The sequence below is a fragment of the Harpia harpyja genome, chromosome Z (genome assembly GCF_026419915.1).
Source record: "Harpia harpyja isolate bHarHar1 chromosome Z, bHarHar1 primary haplotype, whole genome shotgun sequence".
Classification (NCBI taxonomy): Eukaryota; Metazoa; Chordata; class Aves; order Accipitriformes; family Accipitridae; genus Harpia; species Harpia harpyja.
In genome coordinates, this window is record NC_068969.1 from 44,570,509 (window position 1) to 44,587,811 (window position 17,303).

The window sequence follows — 17,303 nt, forward strand, 5'->3', positions numbered from 1 at the left end:
AACTGAAAGATTTTAGTAATCCATCCAGAAAACGAGGAACACCAGATAAACTTGATTAGGTATCGCAACTTTAGACAGAGAAGGAACTAGTCTGGGCTAGGTTAGCCCTGTTGAGCAAATTTAAGCAGAAGGTCTGAACTTTGTTCACACACATTTCAAATTGTAAGTGTATTTATATGGACTTTAGGTAGTATCTAATGTTAGACAGCTGTCTTAATTTCCATTGTTCAATGAATAAAAGACATTAAATTAATTGGTAACAGTGTTAGCATGTATTTATAATGCAGACTTCTGACCGTATAAACTGTAAAACTTAAGACAACATTGTACATTAAACATTCCCACTTTTTTAGATTCTAAGTCCATCTACTCAGCATAATTTCCGATAGTGAATTAAAAAAAAAGAAAGAATCACATTAACCTTTCCCAGCCATATACTGGATTTCTGTGCCATCTATGGTTCCAAGAACTTAAACAGAAGAATTGAGGTATAAATTGGCTCAAAACACATGATCAGCACTTACCATTGATACACCTGTTATTTCTAACTCCAAACACTCTTCTGAATTTCTGTTCTCAGCATTGTCCTCTTCTCTGTTTTCACCTCCTTCGGGATAATCTCTTTTTCTAGTAACTCTCATTAGGTTTGGCCTAGGGTTCCAGTGGGGTTCCCTCGCTTGAGGCACTGTATCATTCTGTTTACTTTCTTCTCCAGAACTTAATATATTATTGGACCTACAAAAATATTTTTCAACTTTTACTTCTCAGGAACTACAAAATACACTCTACAAGCTTGGCTTATTATCAAATATTTAGTACTTCCAGCCAGAAATGAACTTAAGTGCTCTGCATTTTTATGTGTTTAGTTGGAGAAGTTTAAAAAAACATAAAGGAATAAAAAATGTGAAAAGCTGATAATTTGCTCTTCTGCAGTAGTGAACCTTTCTGATTACTTTCGGAAAAATCTTACGGAAGGAAAACAACATTAAGAAGTCAGATAGAGCAGAAAATTTCAGTTATACCACCATACGTCCCCAAAATCAAGCAACCATAGGAACATTATGTTAATTAATTCCAGTGCTCAAGGCACTACTGTTTTTAAACAGGATGAAATTCTAGCATCTGTTCAAGCACTTTCAGATCAGTAAGACAGAAATCTTGGGCTTTTAACCTCATGTCGCGGGAAAGGGCAAAAAGGAGGATCCAGGGAACTAAAGGACAGTCAGCCTCACCTCAGTCCCTGGGAAAGTGATGGAACAACTAATCCTGGAAACCATTTCCAGACACATAAAAAACAAGAAGGTGACTTGCAGTAAGTGAGCATGGATTCACAATGGGGAAGTCACACTTAACTGACTTGATAACCTTTTATAATGAAATGACTGGCCTGATAGGTGAAGGGAGAGCAGTATATCATGTCTACCTTGACTTCAGTAGGGCTTCTAACACTATCTCCCCTAACATCCTCACGGGGGAGCTGATGAAGTATGGGCTGGATCAGCAGACAAAGAGGTGCACTGAAAACTGACTGAATGACCAGACTCAGAGGGTGGTGATCAGTGGCACAAAGTCTAGTTAGTGGCCAGTAACTAAGAGTGTACCCTGTGGATCAATACTGTGTCCTGTCCTGTTCAACATCTTCATTAATGATCTGGACAATGGGACAGGGCATACCCTCAGCAAGTTTACAGATGACACAGAACTGGGAGGAGCAGATGATACATCAGAGGGTCATTCTGCCAACCAGAGGGACCTGGACAGGCTGAAGAAATGGGCTGACAGGAACCTCTCGCAGTTCAACAATGGGAAGTGCAAAGTCCTGCACCTGGGGAGGAACAACCCCAGGCACCAGTATGTGCTGGAGGCACCCAGATTAAAAGCAGCTTTGCAGAAAAGAATGTGGGCGTCCTGGCGGACACAAAAGATGAACACGAGCCAGCAATGTGCCCTTGCAGCAAAGAAAGCTAATGGTATCCTGGGCTGCACTAGAAGAATTGTTGCCAGCAGGTTGAGGGAGGTGATCCTTCCCCCCTATTCAGTGCTGTGAGGCCACACCTGCAGTAATGTACTCGAGCAGCCAGAACTGGTCACTGGAGAGACATGGACTTACTGGATAGAGTCCAGCAAAGGGCTATCAAAGGTGAAGGGACAGAAGCATCTCTCCAATGATGAAAGCCTAAAAAGAGTGAGGACAGTTCAGCCTGCAGAAAGAGAAGGCTTGGTGGGAGTGGGTGAGGAAATCTCATCAACGTATATAAATACCCAAAGGGAAGGTGTAAACATAGATGGAGACAGGCTCTTTCCAGTGGTGCCTAGTGACAGGACAAGAGGTGATGGGCACAAAATGAAACACAGGAGGTTCCCTCTGAACATCAGGAAACACTTTTTCCACTGTGAGCGTGACAGAGCACTGGCACAGGTTACCCAGAGACTGTGGAGTCTCCATCCTTGGCAATATTCAAAAGCCATCTGACATGGTATTGGGCAACCAGCTCTAGGTGGCCCTGCTTGAGCAGGGAGGTTGGACCAGATGACCTGCAGAGGTCCTTTCCTACCTCAATCATTCTATGATTCTTAAATTCCACCATCACAGAAGCCAAGACGACTGCAAGGTAAGGCCCTTGCCTTGTTAGCATAAAGACTCTGGGATATGATTTCAACGTAAGTTATAAAAGAGATTTTAAGCAGAGGCTCAGAGACAGATGGGAACCAGAAGCTAATTTTAGAAAACAGCAAAAGTAAATTGATTTGAGGCTGCTCTGTGTCCGTTAAGATTGAGCAAAAGGTAGCTTATAACATAACCCAGAACTGTTACATGTAAATGGCAGTATCTGCCTCATATTACACATACATAAAAAGCATCCCTTTCACCAAGGAACCAGGACACCGCACATCATTGCATGAACTTCTCCTGCTGGAAAGAAAAAGTGAAGACACTCAGAATACATCTTAGACAGAAAGCTCATTTTATGTTACTCTGCCTACCGCTTCTCAATTATAAGTGAGTACAAAGGGCACTGGTCAGTCTTCCTTTCAAGGGTCCACATTCATAGTGCACTGTACCCTAAGAATGTATTACTGAGAAGTTCAGCTGTCTGAACTCTGATTACTTGCTTCTACTCTCACCTGCAACATACCTTCTAAAAAGGAAAATGGCCTTGAGAAAAATTCTGTTAAAAACTCTTATATTACCTAAGGATGCCATCTAGTGACGTTCACAGCATATAGCATATAACAACTAGTACAGTTCAGAGCCTACACTTCAAAAAGCAAGTGCTGTATGAAAACAACTGGACAAATACACAAAGTTTTTAAAGAGCTTTTTTTACTTTGACAACCAGGAACTTTACCTTTCTATGCTATCCTGAATGCTTTCTATAGCATCTGTAGATAGATGTTCTTGTTCTCCCTTGCTGTGGCAGTTAGGTGATTTTTCAGAGGAACAGAGTGCTTCTGACTTCATACTTTTTGGATTTATGTCTAGATTGTCATTCTTGGCCAAATTCCCCACAAACAACAATACTTCTGTGTCATCCTTAGATTTGAGAAAAAAACCCAACAATATTAGCACAAAATACATCACCTGTAAAACAAAGCATGGCAAGTTATGATCAAGATGTTAATCTGAGACAAAACTTTGCTTAAAAACTTTCAAGTAGTTTATGGCACCCATTACTGTTCCTTACTCCTTTAGAGGAGGTATTTACCTAATAAAAACAGATACTATAACCAATACAGTCTTTCATGAGCAACCACCAAGGAGTTCAGAAGAAACCCAGCACCAGAAATATGGCATTGTCATGGTTTAACCCCAGCCAGCAACTAAGCACCGTGCAGCTGCTCACTCACTTCCCCCCCACCCAGTGGGATGGGGGAGAAAATCGGGAAAAGAAGTAAAACTCGTGGGTTGAGATAAGAATGGTTTAATAGAACAGAAAAGAAGAAACTAATAATGATAATGATAACACTAATAAAATGACAGCAGAAATAATGAAAGGAGTGCAATATACAAATGATGCACAGTGCGATTGTTCACCACCCGCCGACCAACGCTCAGTTAATCCCCAAGCAGTGATTTCCCCCCCCCCCGAGTTTATATACTAGATGTGATGTCACATGGTATGGAATACCCTGTTGGCCAGTTTGGGTCAGCTGCCCTGTCTGTGTCTTGTCCCAACTTCTTGTGTCCCTCCAGCTTTCTCGCTGGCTGGGCATGAGAAGCTGAAAAATCCTTGACCTTAGACTAAACATTACTTAGCAACAACTGAAAACATCAGTGTTATCAACATTCTTCTCATACTGAACTCAACACATAGCACTGCACCAGCTACTAGGAAGAAAATCAACTCTATCCCAGCCAAAACCAGGACAGGCATGCAGGTAACTATTCATGTATCACAAATTTTGTATTTCAGTCATGTTCAAGTGAAGTCTTTAGATTTATTAACAGAAGACTATATATTATCAATGTGTCATTAACAGAATTTTAGAAGACCTCATAGTAGGGTGCAAATACTAAAGAATGTAATTCTTACGAGTCCAAAATTAATTTATCCATTTAAAACAGCTTATTCTGAGGTCTTAAAACAGCTGGTGTGGAACCAAGCATCAGAAAGTATAGTCAGAAGTATCTGAAGAGAATTCTCACTTTTGAGGAAAGAGGTTCCTCAGATTCTTCTACCACAGGCATATTCTCTCCTTTATTTGCTTCTTCCTCAACTGGAGCAACAAGTTTTTGTGCCACTGGAGATTCTTTTTCACTATATACTCTTGCTAGGTCTGGTCTAGTTCTTGGAGATCCATTCCTTATGCATTGTCCTGGTTTCAGAGCACCCAGCTTGCCTTCTTGGGAAATGGATTTTTCAGCACTAGTGAATTTAAAGCAAACAAACAAAACAGAACAACAACAAAAAACCACCTAAAAATGATGTCACTTGACTTTGGGGCCAGGGGGAAGCAATTCTGCACTCATTAAGTTTTGAATCAACGTTAATACAAGAGAGTTAGAGACTGATATACTGTTTTGTTTAAAATCGAGAAACTTATCTTTTCAAATATATATTTCTCACTAGGGGCATTTACGGTTAACTTGTGAGAAGGAATAAAAGGATTTCTTTGTCAATGCATTTTTAACATCAAGAAAAAAGTTGTGCTGCTAACTATACCAACATCAAAGTATCTGCAGTCTCATACACGCTTAAGGTCTTATTTTAACAAGAGCAGCAGTAAAATAGAAGAGCACACTGGGATCTCTGACACTTTGCAAAATTTGTAGCTGTGTATGGTAGCTGTACAAACCCAATAAAAGAAAATCTTGGTCAAAAAGGGCTATAAGCTCGTATAGATCAAGTATGTACCAGATAAACAATGACAAGTAGCTCAGCTCAACTAAAAATGGGCTCTGAAAACCTGGGAAGAAGCTGCCTGTAGGCACTGAAAATTAAACATTGGGGAAAGACAGGTAACAAGGAACAAAAGAATTGACACTTGCAAAGGTGTCTCATTATGCACCAGATGGAAGCTTTTCAAATGCAATTTTGCTAAACTCTAACCTCACCTGCTTTGTTCACACAATACGTTTTCAGAAATAAAGGGCATCTGAGGCACCTCTTGCTGTTCCTGTTCCTCTTTGCTCAATACATCTGCTTGACACAATACAGCTTCATTTTCACCCTTTAATTTCCAATAAAAAAAGCATGAAGAAAAAGAGAATCACAAGTTTTTAAAACAGACATGTATTTTATAAAGAAAAAAACCCCCACAAACCCCCCTACAGATCTCTGTGCTATCTTCCGGATCTGAATCAAAAAAAGAATCACATTATATTTATTGAGGGTAACCTGCCTGAGCACATAATTCAATTTATAGGCAAGCAGGAACTGAAGTCTTCTTAGTCCTGGCCTAGCTAGGGTTAGGCTTTTAAATACTACATGCACCCAGGCATTATGGGTAACACTTTTCTATTTAGCATTCAATCAACTCTCTATTACATGGAGCACTATGGAAACAAAATACTTTGGTAAATGCAAAAGCCTTCAAAAATTGGACACTGCAGACAGAGCACAGCACAGACACACCCAAGCCACTATAACATAACCTCAGATTCAGAGGGGCTTATTAGTTTTACTTCTGTATTTGCTACACTGTTTCCACAAAGAAGCCACCCGAACACATCCCTCAGCACTTCAGGACTGTGACAGCTTTATTAGTACAAAGGAGCATCAGACCTGCTGTGGTTCTATAGATTTGCACAGCACAGAGCAGATGTATGTCCATGGTCCACAGGCCACTGTCTAGAACAGACAAAGCTGAATTGTTGGCTAGGGGTGATCTGACACCATAGCACTGAGAGGGAAACTACAGATCCAGTGCACTCATGCTCCTCTCTGGGAAAGCAGCACACAAGTACTTCAAGCCAGCTCTACACAGATTCAAGAACAAAACCAGCTATAACCACTCCAAAAAAACAAGTCACTCTTACAATGCTGAGCTGTGTTTGAGATCTAATGCAAGTCTACGTAGAGATGCCTATATCCATGACATGATTCATGAGCAACCCGCAAAACAGTCAGAGTTCATCATACTATAATGGCTTTTGAGGATTTCAATACCTTTTGCAGTGCCTAGTAAAGTGTCTGTGGGCATACAAAGTGTAGGTGAATGACTCAATTTACCTGTGTAAAGTAGAGGAGCATCAGGCACTGTAGTGGTGAAGCCAGTCAAAGCTTACCAAATTAGTAAGACTTTTTAAAAAAAATTTTTTTTTTAAACAGAAAAATAGCTATCCTCTGCCTTCTCTTGATACTCCATACTAGATTCCTCAACACAGATTCATCCAAATGAAAGATAAAATGAGCAAAAAAGCTAATTTTTATGCATTGCAATATAAAACACATTTTTATTCTAGAGTTTACCTTAAATGTGCATAATCCTTTTTCCTATTATGCAATCCAATAAAAATCAGATCCTTATTTTCTAGAAGACATTAATAGTACAAGTTGTAGACTTCACTGATTTCATACCTGCAATACCTCAACATACCAGGGTTTGGGGATATTTTTCATCTAGTATGGTGTTTCAGCTTCAGGGAATACAACTTAAATGTTCTAATTTCACTTCATAAAATAGAACATGCAACTTGGAAACATACTTTTGAAGGCAAAGTACTTATTAAGACTTACAATGATGGTATTGGCAGACTCATCTTTTTGCAATACCAGCTGCTCTGCTCCAGGCTTTTCCTCCCTCTCATCTTCTGATATTTGTAATTCCTTCTTTCCAACAGCTCTTACCAAGTTTGGCTTGTACCTCTGGAATCTGCTCCGTACTAACTGGACAGGTTGAAGAGGTGTTTGTTTACTTTCTTCTTCAGTGGTATTTTTACTATCAATGCAAAGTCAGACAGAAAAAAAATAAATCTGAAACTTAATACAAAAGTATGTCATTAACAAACATAAGTTCATTATATTTACATATTAAAACCAACTGATTTTTTAAAAGAAACCATGTAAACGTAAAATTCGGCTGAGTTTAAATTACAAACACGAAAGTCCATTTCAGCAAAAAATTTTAAAGCACTGGTCTCCTAACTACTTCTACAACAGAATTAACTCACTTGGAAGCATTAACTTACTGTCTGCTTATTACTATAAAGCCAAAGCAATTTTCACATGGTTTCTCTGATAAGCAAGCTTGTATTCCTCTGCTTACGTGAAAATGAAACTAGTGTTTCAGATGATGAAACAGCTGTAAAATGAATGCTCATTAATTTAATGCTTAGCACAGAAGTAACTGGAATTTTAGTATCACTAGTGTCAAAAGTATGAGAACTGAGATTTTGTTCAGTATTTTTATTAGATTTTTCTTTGCCGGTTGGCACAATGATTTCCTTCTAAAATACTTTCATTGTTACACTCAAGAAAGAAAAGTAGCGAAGCACTTACCCTGCATTAGTAGTTGAGGTGTCATCTTGGTTAATTTCAGGTAAACAAAACTTGAGTTCACCATCCTCTGATCTTGAAAATGTCTTTGGGGCCTTACAACCTGGCCTCTCAGAAACCTCCTGAGAGCCAAGTGACTTCTCCTTTTCTAAGGATTTCAATGGTTGCAGGACATCATATTTTCCTGCTTTCTGAAAAATGTAAACACAAGAACCAGAAAAAGTCATGATACTAAACCAAAAGGAAACATTACAATGTCCATGAAGTTCAGTACTAATCACTCTCTGAAGTGTTTCCCACAAAAATCCCTCTGTAACTGCTAACTAATAATTTCCTAGTCTTTCCAGGACAAACACACATTTGTTTCTTTTAAACAAAATAGCTTGAAATCTACATTTCTTCTCTGCCATCTTCTATTATTACTTTTCTGTCTTCACTATCAACTCTCCAAGGCCACCTCAGGTCAGAAAGACATCTGGACACATAACAAGAGATACAGAGTGGATGTAATTTTTTTCTCCTTGCATACAAGCAAATGGAAAATACAGGAGTTTTCATGTAGAAAATTTTAGTTTTTGAAAAAATAGTTTCAAAAAAGATTAACTTTGTATTTTTTAAATCATCAGTATTTCATTTCACAAACCCAAAAGCTCAAATGTAACTAAAGAAAAAACCAAAAGCCTTACATCTGTATCAGGAAGGATGTTACATTCACTGTCACACTGTGTCAAACTTTCTTCTTTGTTGGTATCTTTCTGTGATACACCTTTATTATTTACATTCAGCACTTCCTTTCTACTAGTTGTCATTCTTAAATTTGGCTTTGGTCTCTGGAATCGACTCCTCAGTAGCAGAGCTGATGATACAACAGTTTTCTCCTCTTCCTTCAGAGGACCAGACTCCCTACAAACACAAACAAAAGAACAATCAAAGGCATGGGACAACAGTGATTGTCCAAGTCATGCATGACATACTTGTATGTAGCTTTCTCCAATACAGTAGCCAAGTATAAAAATCCTTAGCTGTCTTAGAGCAATAACAAAGTTACTGACATTGTGAAAAAAGATTCAATAAAAGCACATCAAACACCACCAAAAGCCTGTGTATCTTATAAATAGGTGAGCAAAGGTACGTTAAAAAAAGATGCCATTTCAGAACAACTGCAACTTCCAGTCACACTTTGAGAGGCATATACACATTTTGCAAATGCCTTTGTGTCATCATGTTTAAAACTACCCAGTAAATCTTACAGCACAGTTTTGGTTTTTTTTAAAGGACACTTTAATAGGAAACCAAACCCTACACTCAATGACTTACATAAGCCCATAGGGATGCACTGTTAGGACTAGTATGGAGAAGATAACCGCAGGAACTGAGCATCAGAAAAATGTATTTATTTGAAAACTGGGCTCACGGTCTAAAGATCAAATTAATGTCCAAGACCATATAAATTCAGTGCTTTTGAGCTCTTGGGTTTTTGTTTAAGTCCAGTATTGTCTTGATTAAACATCTCACTATAGATATAAAACTTGTTTTTAATGCTGGAATTGAATGTAGAAGTGAAGAATACGTAGAGATATTGATGGTTCAAAACAATGCCTTCTCTCCATCTAAAAAATAACCTTACCCTGTATTGAAATCTGAAACTTGTTTCAAGACATCTGACAATCCCTTTCCACTTTCATAGCTTTCTGCTTCTGAGGACTTTTCTTGGGAACACTGCCTTGTATGTATTGAGATCATCTCAGAATCTGTAGAGACATCCCCTTCTAACATCACACGGCATGGCTGAGTGTCTTCATGAGCCATCACATCCTAAAAGGAATAAAATTTTCACTCTATTAAGATGAAAGATGTGCTCAAGCTCCCTTTTAGAAGAGCAGGGGAAAAAGTCTATTTTAGTATCTCTACAAAAATACTCAAAAAGATCTCTCTTGCTTCCTGTGCATCCAACTAATATTAGTAGATACTTTGAAAGTAAAAATTTGTTATTTTTCTATATATTTTTTATCTGAAGTGATCTCTTTTCCAAGAGACCTTTTTTCTCTGCACTTCTCTTTTTAGATCTGGTATTGCAAATAACACAACAAAGTGACATGTAATCCATTTATCCATGGAAAACAACGCAAGTGCAAGCATGAAGAATTTCTATGACGATTGAGTTTATTCTGAAAGAATAAACAAAGCATGCAAAGGCTATGCTTACAAATTATGTGGTATGTACCTAAAGGCTTCTACTTAGGACCCAGCAAAAGAGCGCACCTAAGCAACTGCTCGAGAAACTTACATTTTTGAGGCATGGATCATTGTTTTCATCCCTACGGTGTATCACACCTTCTTCTACTTCTCCACCTTCAGTCTTCTCTTCGGGATCTTTTTCATCTGTCAGGTCTTTTTGCCTTGCAACAGTTCTTCTTGGATTTGGTTTTGGGCTCTGCACTCTGCCTCTCTTTAGAGGTATTGGTTTCAGCACACTCTGTTTGCTGTCTTCTTGTAAACCAGCTCTTTCATTAGACCTAGAAAAATACATAATATCCCTAAGTACCACATCTGAAAGTGGGAGGACTCTTGGAGAAGTGATTTTTTTTTTCTTTTTTTTTTAAACAGTTATTAACATACACTTATCTAAAATGGAGCCATGCATTACTAACTTCATGAAACAATAAAGTTAGAAGTGTATCTGCTAGAGACTGAAAAAGTCCCTGACAGGTTTAAACTTGTTTGCCCTGTTCTTTTTCTTTTCCCACTGGAGACAGGATACCACACTAGACAGACCTTTTGTGACCCATAAGGGCTCTTCTTGTATTCCTATCTGGTCTAGAGGCAGATGGACCTAATTTAATGAAGGGTTAAAAATCACAAACATTCAGAAAATAAATAACTTCATAATCTTACTAATGTAAAAATATCAGATGCACATTATTACAACTGCCAAATGCTTCTATGCCTTTTTACCCTGAGCACCAAGTTACATAGCATGTTAATGAAAGAACTATCTGCTGAAGCATTTTTCTGGCAGATTATCAAACCCAGTTTACTTCCCTCCACACTCTTCAACTATCCCCCTTTAAAAACAAAAGTTTGGGGGAGTTTTCTTGTTGCTCTTGTTGCTTTGTGGTTGTTGGGGGGAGGGGGCTTTTTTGGTTGGTTGGTTTTTTTGGTTTTTGGTTTTTTTTAATTTCTCCTGTAAAATGTACCCCTCCTTTTACACTACAGCTGCCATTTCTCCACTGAAGAGAAATACGAGAAACACTTCTTAATTAACATGTGCATTAACTTGCCCACATGTTGGAATTTTTTCTCCTAATACCAGATACCTAACACTTAACTACGCTTTAAGAACAAACACTTATTCCTATTGTTTAAATACTTAATCACTGAAACTGATGCATTTCAGTATTAAAGCTAGCGGAGAAGGCTTGTTTTAGTTTTCAAGGAACTAACTTTTCAGGTTTTTTTGCATTTATCACAACTGACATCTCATTTAAAAGCACTGCTTTAAAAACAAAAGTGCTTAATCTATTTGTTTCATGCATTAAAAAAGATTCCTATTCTTTCCTCAATTTCTGTTTCACAGCGGAAGTTTCTTCAGAAACATCTATAATTACCACACTACGTAATACTACCAGAGTGAGAGAGATGGGAAGTTGCTGGAGAGCAGCACATGTCTTCTCATTTTTCACATACTTACTGAGACACTGTGTCCATGACTTTATCATCTTTTTCTGCAGCTTCTTCGCTGGTAGCATCAGACTTACTACTTTGGTCAGTATTCTGAATAGAAATAGAACATTAAGACATTAACTCTCTTACATTTATAACGTACAGCATTACCTAACAGACCAGGTAACTGTCCACAACTGGATACAAAACGGATTGCTTATGACAGACACAGACAATTACAGGGTACATTTCACACAGTCAGAAAGGTGCAGCAAAATCTAGATCAAACAACTAAAGCTATATTTGCTGCAGGACATGAAAGATTATTCGCATATACTGTTTGTGTGAAAAGCTCCCAGCTTAGCTGAGGCCTCTAAGCAGTTATCACACTGTCACTGCAGGTTAAGTAAGTGGCTGATTCCTGGTCATACACAGGGGAAGAAAAGAAAAAACGAAAAAGATAACATTGGTGTTGCACCCAGCAGCTTTTTAGCTAACACATTATCTCCAGTTACCTTAGTCTATTAGATACCTTTTCGGTTTCCCCCTTAGGTTGTGGATGGGACATCTTATCATTTCCTGCATCTTTTTCAGGCTCTTCTTTCCTTCTGGATGCTCTTGTAACATTAGGCTTAAATCTTTGTCGACATCCTCTAACTATTGCCTTTGCAATTACAGTTTTTTCAGGTACTCTGCACAAAGGATCCACAACAGTGACATTTACTCTATAAAATTCAAGCCCATGTAATATTCAGTGACTTGCACAGCTTTCTTTACTGGAATTGGGTTGTCTTCAGAAAGATTTGCACAAACTTATGCAAGTTTCTTCACATGAGAACCAAACTTTGTTTAGTCTTACAGAGTGTGAAAACTCAATTTATCTACCTACTAAAAAGACACAAAGTTATCACACAGGGAAAGAACCTAACTAGACTGTATATCATAGCTGCTTCTGCAAGTGTCAGAAGCAGAGCCATGAGCTGACAACTGAGGGTGGAAGGAAGGCAAAGCTATAGTTACCACTTCCCCCGCTCCCCCTCCCAAATTCCAAGCAGAGTTGGTACTTCTCAAAAGTAATGCATTCCTCAACTTCCCAGAAAAGAAGCACATACCTTCTATCATAGTACCACTTGATATCATCCAAGAAAATGCCAGTCAAATTTACGATTAATATTAAAACTTCACCATTACTGTTGTCTTTTTATAAGAGCACTATATAGAATAAATTAACAATTATAGTCAGTTAATTCCAGGAGACTGGAAAAGCAATTGCAATACCTACTCAGATTTACTATCCAAATCAGTGTTCTCTACTTCTGTGGCTTCATTTCTGTTTCTTCTACTGTCTTCCTCAGAGCACTGGAATTGAGGCAAGGAATGTTACTGTTGGCCAAGTGTGCAGATACCTCAGAAGCAGTTCTCAGAATACCATGTATCAGACTGTAGCTGGTCCACAGTATCAGCATTGATCAAAACAGATACAACATCAAGAGCATAGCATATTAAGCAACATCCTTCCTTCTGACCTTTTTATCTGCATTCACAAGGTTTGGAGAGGAAGTCTCGGCCTCCATTTTCTCTTGGGTTGCTGCTTCTCTCTTTCCAGATGATCTCACTAAATTTGGTTTAGGTCTTTGCAAGCGCCCTCTGTCTAATGGCTTTTCAGTTTTGCTTAAGATATAAAAAAAGGTGTTATTATCAAAGAGAAACTTAAAGTCTTATGTGGTCCAAGATGTACTTCAAGAGCACCACAGACTGCATGGGTAATGCAGCAAGACAATAAACTGAAAAAATTATATTACATCTTTCTGATATTAGAAGATATGCTACTACTTAATGCAAAGAGTGTCAAATAACCTTAGCCTTACTGGCTTTCAGTGGAATCTACTTTAAAATATTCAAAGGAAGCATTTCTTGCTGTTAAATAGGAACACCTCTTTCTCCTAGGGATTCACAGTTGATGTCAGTGTGAACAGGCTTACTGATTTCAATAGAAACAATAGAAATCTGCTCCAAAGTAGAGCAGATTTGCTTATATACAACATTTTGCATCTGTCTCTCCTGTCCCTCCATCACAGAACTATGAGCTGCTCTTTTCAAACACCTTGTCCTACTGCCAACATTCATACATTACTGAAGAATGGGGTACATACATCAATCTCTGTGTCCTTAACCATTGCGATAATGTGTCCTGGGATTCACACACTGTTTGACAGAGCCCTGCAGCTTATCAGTAATATTCAGATTGGGAACTACTACCTTTTCTTATATTCTTCCTAGGACAGGACAAATAAAGCTTTGACAGTCTTTACCATAAGAGTGAGTTGCCCTTCAATAAAGGAAAGACAGAAGCATGAAAAACAATTTAGCATTAACTAGTAGCCCATCCCTAAATCACCTTTGAAAAATTAAACCATGGAATAGGAAGTTGCTGATCACACAAAAACGGAAACTTTAGGGACACACTTGTTTAAACACCACCGCTCAGTTACAGCAGTAAGCGTAAGAACTAGTCACAAAGATTAACTTAATAAAGGAGCACAGGTAAGACACAGACAGCTTGGATTATCTTCTAGAGAGGTGTGTCTCAACTTAGACTCTTGCACTGAGTTCCAAGGAGCAACAGTTTCCAATTAGGATGGTATGAACACACCATACACATGATGTGTAGAGCTAATAAGCTCTGACGGACAACTGCTAATTTCAAAGAGTACAGCCAGGCCCTTTTATTAAAAAAAAAAAAAAAAAAAAAAAAAAAAAAATACAGATCAACTTTCACAAGCAAGGTTCACCGACAAAATGGCAGAACTTCTTCAGAGAAATCTCTCATTCTTGCTGACTGTAGAGGGGCTAGCTTTTTCCTAAGCTTGGTTAAGCCTTCCTCCTCGTTCCCATGCAACATTTCAAATCTTAGTCAAAGCATTGCTCCTCTGTGATCAAAGTTTCTGTAAAAAAACTTCATTGAATATGGAAAAAAAGTTATCATGATCTACCGTCTAGTCCAACCTACTATGGTCAATCAGAATTATATTCAAATTAAGTAAATGCAGGTTTAGACCAAGTACCACCACAAGGTAAAAGAATTACACTTACATGATTTCAGACTGCGAATCACTTTCTGATGCACTCTGCTTTTCATCCAGTCTATGTAAGTCATGTATGTCTTTGTTCTAAGTAAGAGGAAAAAAAAACAAAGTTGTAGTGAAGAAACGATAAATGTAGAACTCTTTGCTGTAAGGTGAAGAAAAGCAGAAACAAAAACAAGATTCACAGAATGGTTGAGGTAGGAAAGGACCTCTGCAGGTCATCTGGTCCAACCTCCCTGCTCAAGCAGGGCCACCTAGAGCTGGTTGCCCAATACCATGTCAGATGGCTTTTGAATATTGCCAAGGATGGAGACTCCACAGTCTCTGGGTAACCTGTGCCAGTACTCTGTCACGCTCACAGTGGAAAAAGTGTTTCCTGATGTTCAGAGGGAACCTCCTGTGTTTCATTTTGTGCCCATCACCTCTTGTCCTGTCACTAGGCACCACTGGAAAGAGCCTGGCTCTGTCCTCTTTGGGCCTTTCCTTTAGGTTTTCATATAGATATTGACGAGATCCCCCTGAGCCTTCTCTTTCTCCAGGCTGAACTGTCTCTGCTCTTTCAGCCTTTCATCAGAGGAGAAATGCTTCAGTCCCTTCACCACCTTTATAGCCCTTTGATAGGGTATCTCCAGTATGTCCATATGTCTTACACCAGGGAGCCCAGAACTGGTCACAGTACTTCAGGTGTGGACTCACCAGTGCTGAATAGGGGGGAAGGATCACCTCCCTGAACCTGCTGGCAACACTTCTCCTAATGCAGCCCTAAATACCACTAGCCTTTTTTGCAGCCAGGGCACATTACTGGCTCATGTTCAACTTGGTGCCCACCAGGATGCCCACGTTCTTTTCTGCAAAGCTGCTTTTCATCTGGGTGCCCCCAGCAAGTACTGGTGCCTGGGGTTGTTCCTCCCCAGGTGCAGGACTTTGCACTTCCCTTGTTGAAGTTCATGAGGTTCCTGTCAGCCCATTTCTTTGTCTTTTAATTGGATGAGGCTGATAACAGACTCCTCAGGCAGTATCAGCTACCATTACTTTCCAGGTCTAGTATTTAATTCATTTTCCTAGAGAGCACTAACCATCACTCTGAAAATGAAAAAAAAAAATTTGACAACATAGCAAACTAATCACAATTAAAGCAAAGATTTTATGGAATCTGTTTAGTGAATTAAGGTAAAACTAGTTTTAGGTCAGTGATTATGTTCATATACTTTTAAAATTAATTAACCACAGCAAGGCAAGAGAATTAGAACTGACATAAAAGGTCTTTTGAAATTATCAGTTTTAGAGATTATTATGCCTTTTTCTCATGTCAAACAGCCATAATTAATCAGCCAGAGAGCTTAGCTACTCAGGCTACTGACACCACTATAGGCTGGTGTATACAGCACATTGCCCCGTTCACTTCATTGATTTTTATAAATATTATTCCAACTAATGTCAGGAGATTGTATTGTTGTAAGATTTCCAACTACAGGCATTTAGTATTTGTGAAGATCCTAAGTAGCTGATTTTCTGTTAAGATGAAGACATTATTTTAGGTAACAGAATCCAAAATAAAAGCCAAATGACAAATAATTTGCCCGTCACATTAGGGAAACACACTTAGAATTTCCTAATCTCTCACCACAAACTTTAGCCGTAAGATCATTTTTCTTCTTAGAAAGCACAAGAGAAAGTAATTAATTCCCCCTCAGCACAAGTCTTTAAACAGTATGATATTAAGTTCCAAAAATGACAATGATGGAAGGACAGAAGGATGATCAGAGGAAGGGAACTTTATATGAGGAGAAATGTAAGATTAGGACTCCTCATCTTAAAAACAATATTACTGGAGAGAGGAAAAAGTGGCATTATAAACAAGAATAGCTTGGAGAAGATGAACAGGAACATAACAATAGAAGTACAGTGCATCTTAAACTACCAGGCATCAGGTTTAAAACAATCCAAAGAATACAGTCCTGCTCAAATCAGTTTCCAACATTGTGCTGGCACGGCAAATGAGATGATACATAACACAACTCCAAGAACAAGCGCCTCAACTCTAAGAGCCAATAAATCAACACTGTGCATGAAAGACTGAAAGACTTAATGTCTCAAATATTGAGATGGGACAAGTTCTGGATAAGGATGAACCCTGCATAGCAACAAACTGCAGGTAAGAAGTCGGTTAGCAACAGGGCACAGAGGGTGTGCTGTTCTCTGTTCTGACACACAGAGCGGGGCAGCTCACCATGTATGGCCAAAGGTCAAAGAACAGTCATGCCTCCAGGGAGGGAGAAGTTACTCCCCAAACGATCCCCAAAGCCCACTGACCCATTTCTCAAAGGTTCTGGAAGCACAAACCACGCGTGACAGCTAATTAGCCTAATAAGTTCAAGTGCCTGTCCAAAGGAGGGGCAAGGAGATAATAAAAGGGCACGAACTGAAGCCCCATGTGTGTGCGCCCTCCGGAACTGGACCTCTAGGCTGGCTAGACCAACACTGGACCCAGGACTGGTGAAATCCTTCTTTTCTTCTTTCTGTCTGTCTCTCTCCTCCCCACCCTCCCACCCCCCCTCCTCTTTTTTCCATAATCCCTACACCTCACCCCTTCAGACATAAACCATTCACCCAG

General features: G+C 38.9%; 1 protein-coding gene across 9 annotated transcripts in view; it reads right to left on the reverse strand.

Annotated features, from left to right (window-relative positions):
- BDP1 (B double prime 1, subunit of RNA polymerase III transcription initiation factor IIIB) overlaps positions 1 to 17,303 on the reverse strand; it is a 57,191-nt gene that overhangs the window by 24,297 nt on the left and 15,591 nt on the right. For 6 of the 9 annotated variants that reach the window (XM_052777951.1, XM_052777953.1, XM_052777957.1 and 3 more), the window contains 15 exons: positions 14,697 to 14,773; positions 13,130 to 13,274; positions 12,886 to 12,962; positions 12,136 to 12,295; positions 11,632 to 11,714; positions 10,228 to 10,456; positions 9,568 to 9,755; positions 8,627 to 8,843; positions 7,944 to 8,131; positions 7,182 to 7,383; positions 5,558 to 5,673; positions 4,649 to 4,868; positions 3,351 to 3,535; positions 2,852 to 2,914; positions 525 to 735 (listed from right to left, as the gene is read on the reverse strand). In XM_052777951.1, coding sequence (XP_052633911.1) covers positions 525 to 735; positions 2,852 to 2,914; positions 3,351 to 3,535; positions 4,649 to 4,868; positions 5,558 to 5,673; positions 7,182 to 7,383; positions 7,944 to 8,131; positions 8,627 to 8,843; positions 9,568 to 9,755; positions 10,228 to 10,456; positions 11,632 to 11,714; positions 12,136 to 12,295; positions 12,886 to 12,962; positions 13,130 to 13,274; positions 14,697 to 14,773 — 2,361 coding nt within the window. The remainder of the gene's footprint in view (positions 1 to 524; positions 736 to 2,851; positions 2,915 to 3,350; positions 3,536 to 4,648; positions 4,869 to 5,557; positions 5,674 to 7,181; positions 7,384 to 7,943; positions 8,132 to 8,626; positions 8,844 to 9,567; positions 9,756 to 10,227; positions 10,457 to 11,631; positions 11,715 to 12,135; positions 12,296 to 12,885; positions 12,963 to 13,129; positions 13,275 to 14,696; positions 14,774 to 17,303) is intronic. The other 3 variants (XM_052777955.1, XM_052777954.1, XM_052777950.1) reach the window with 2 other exon arrangements.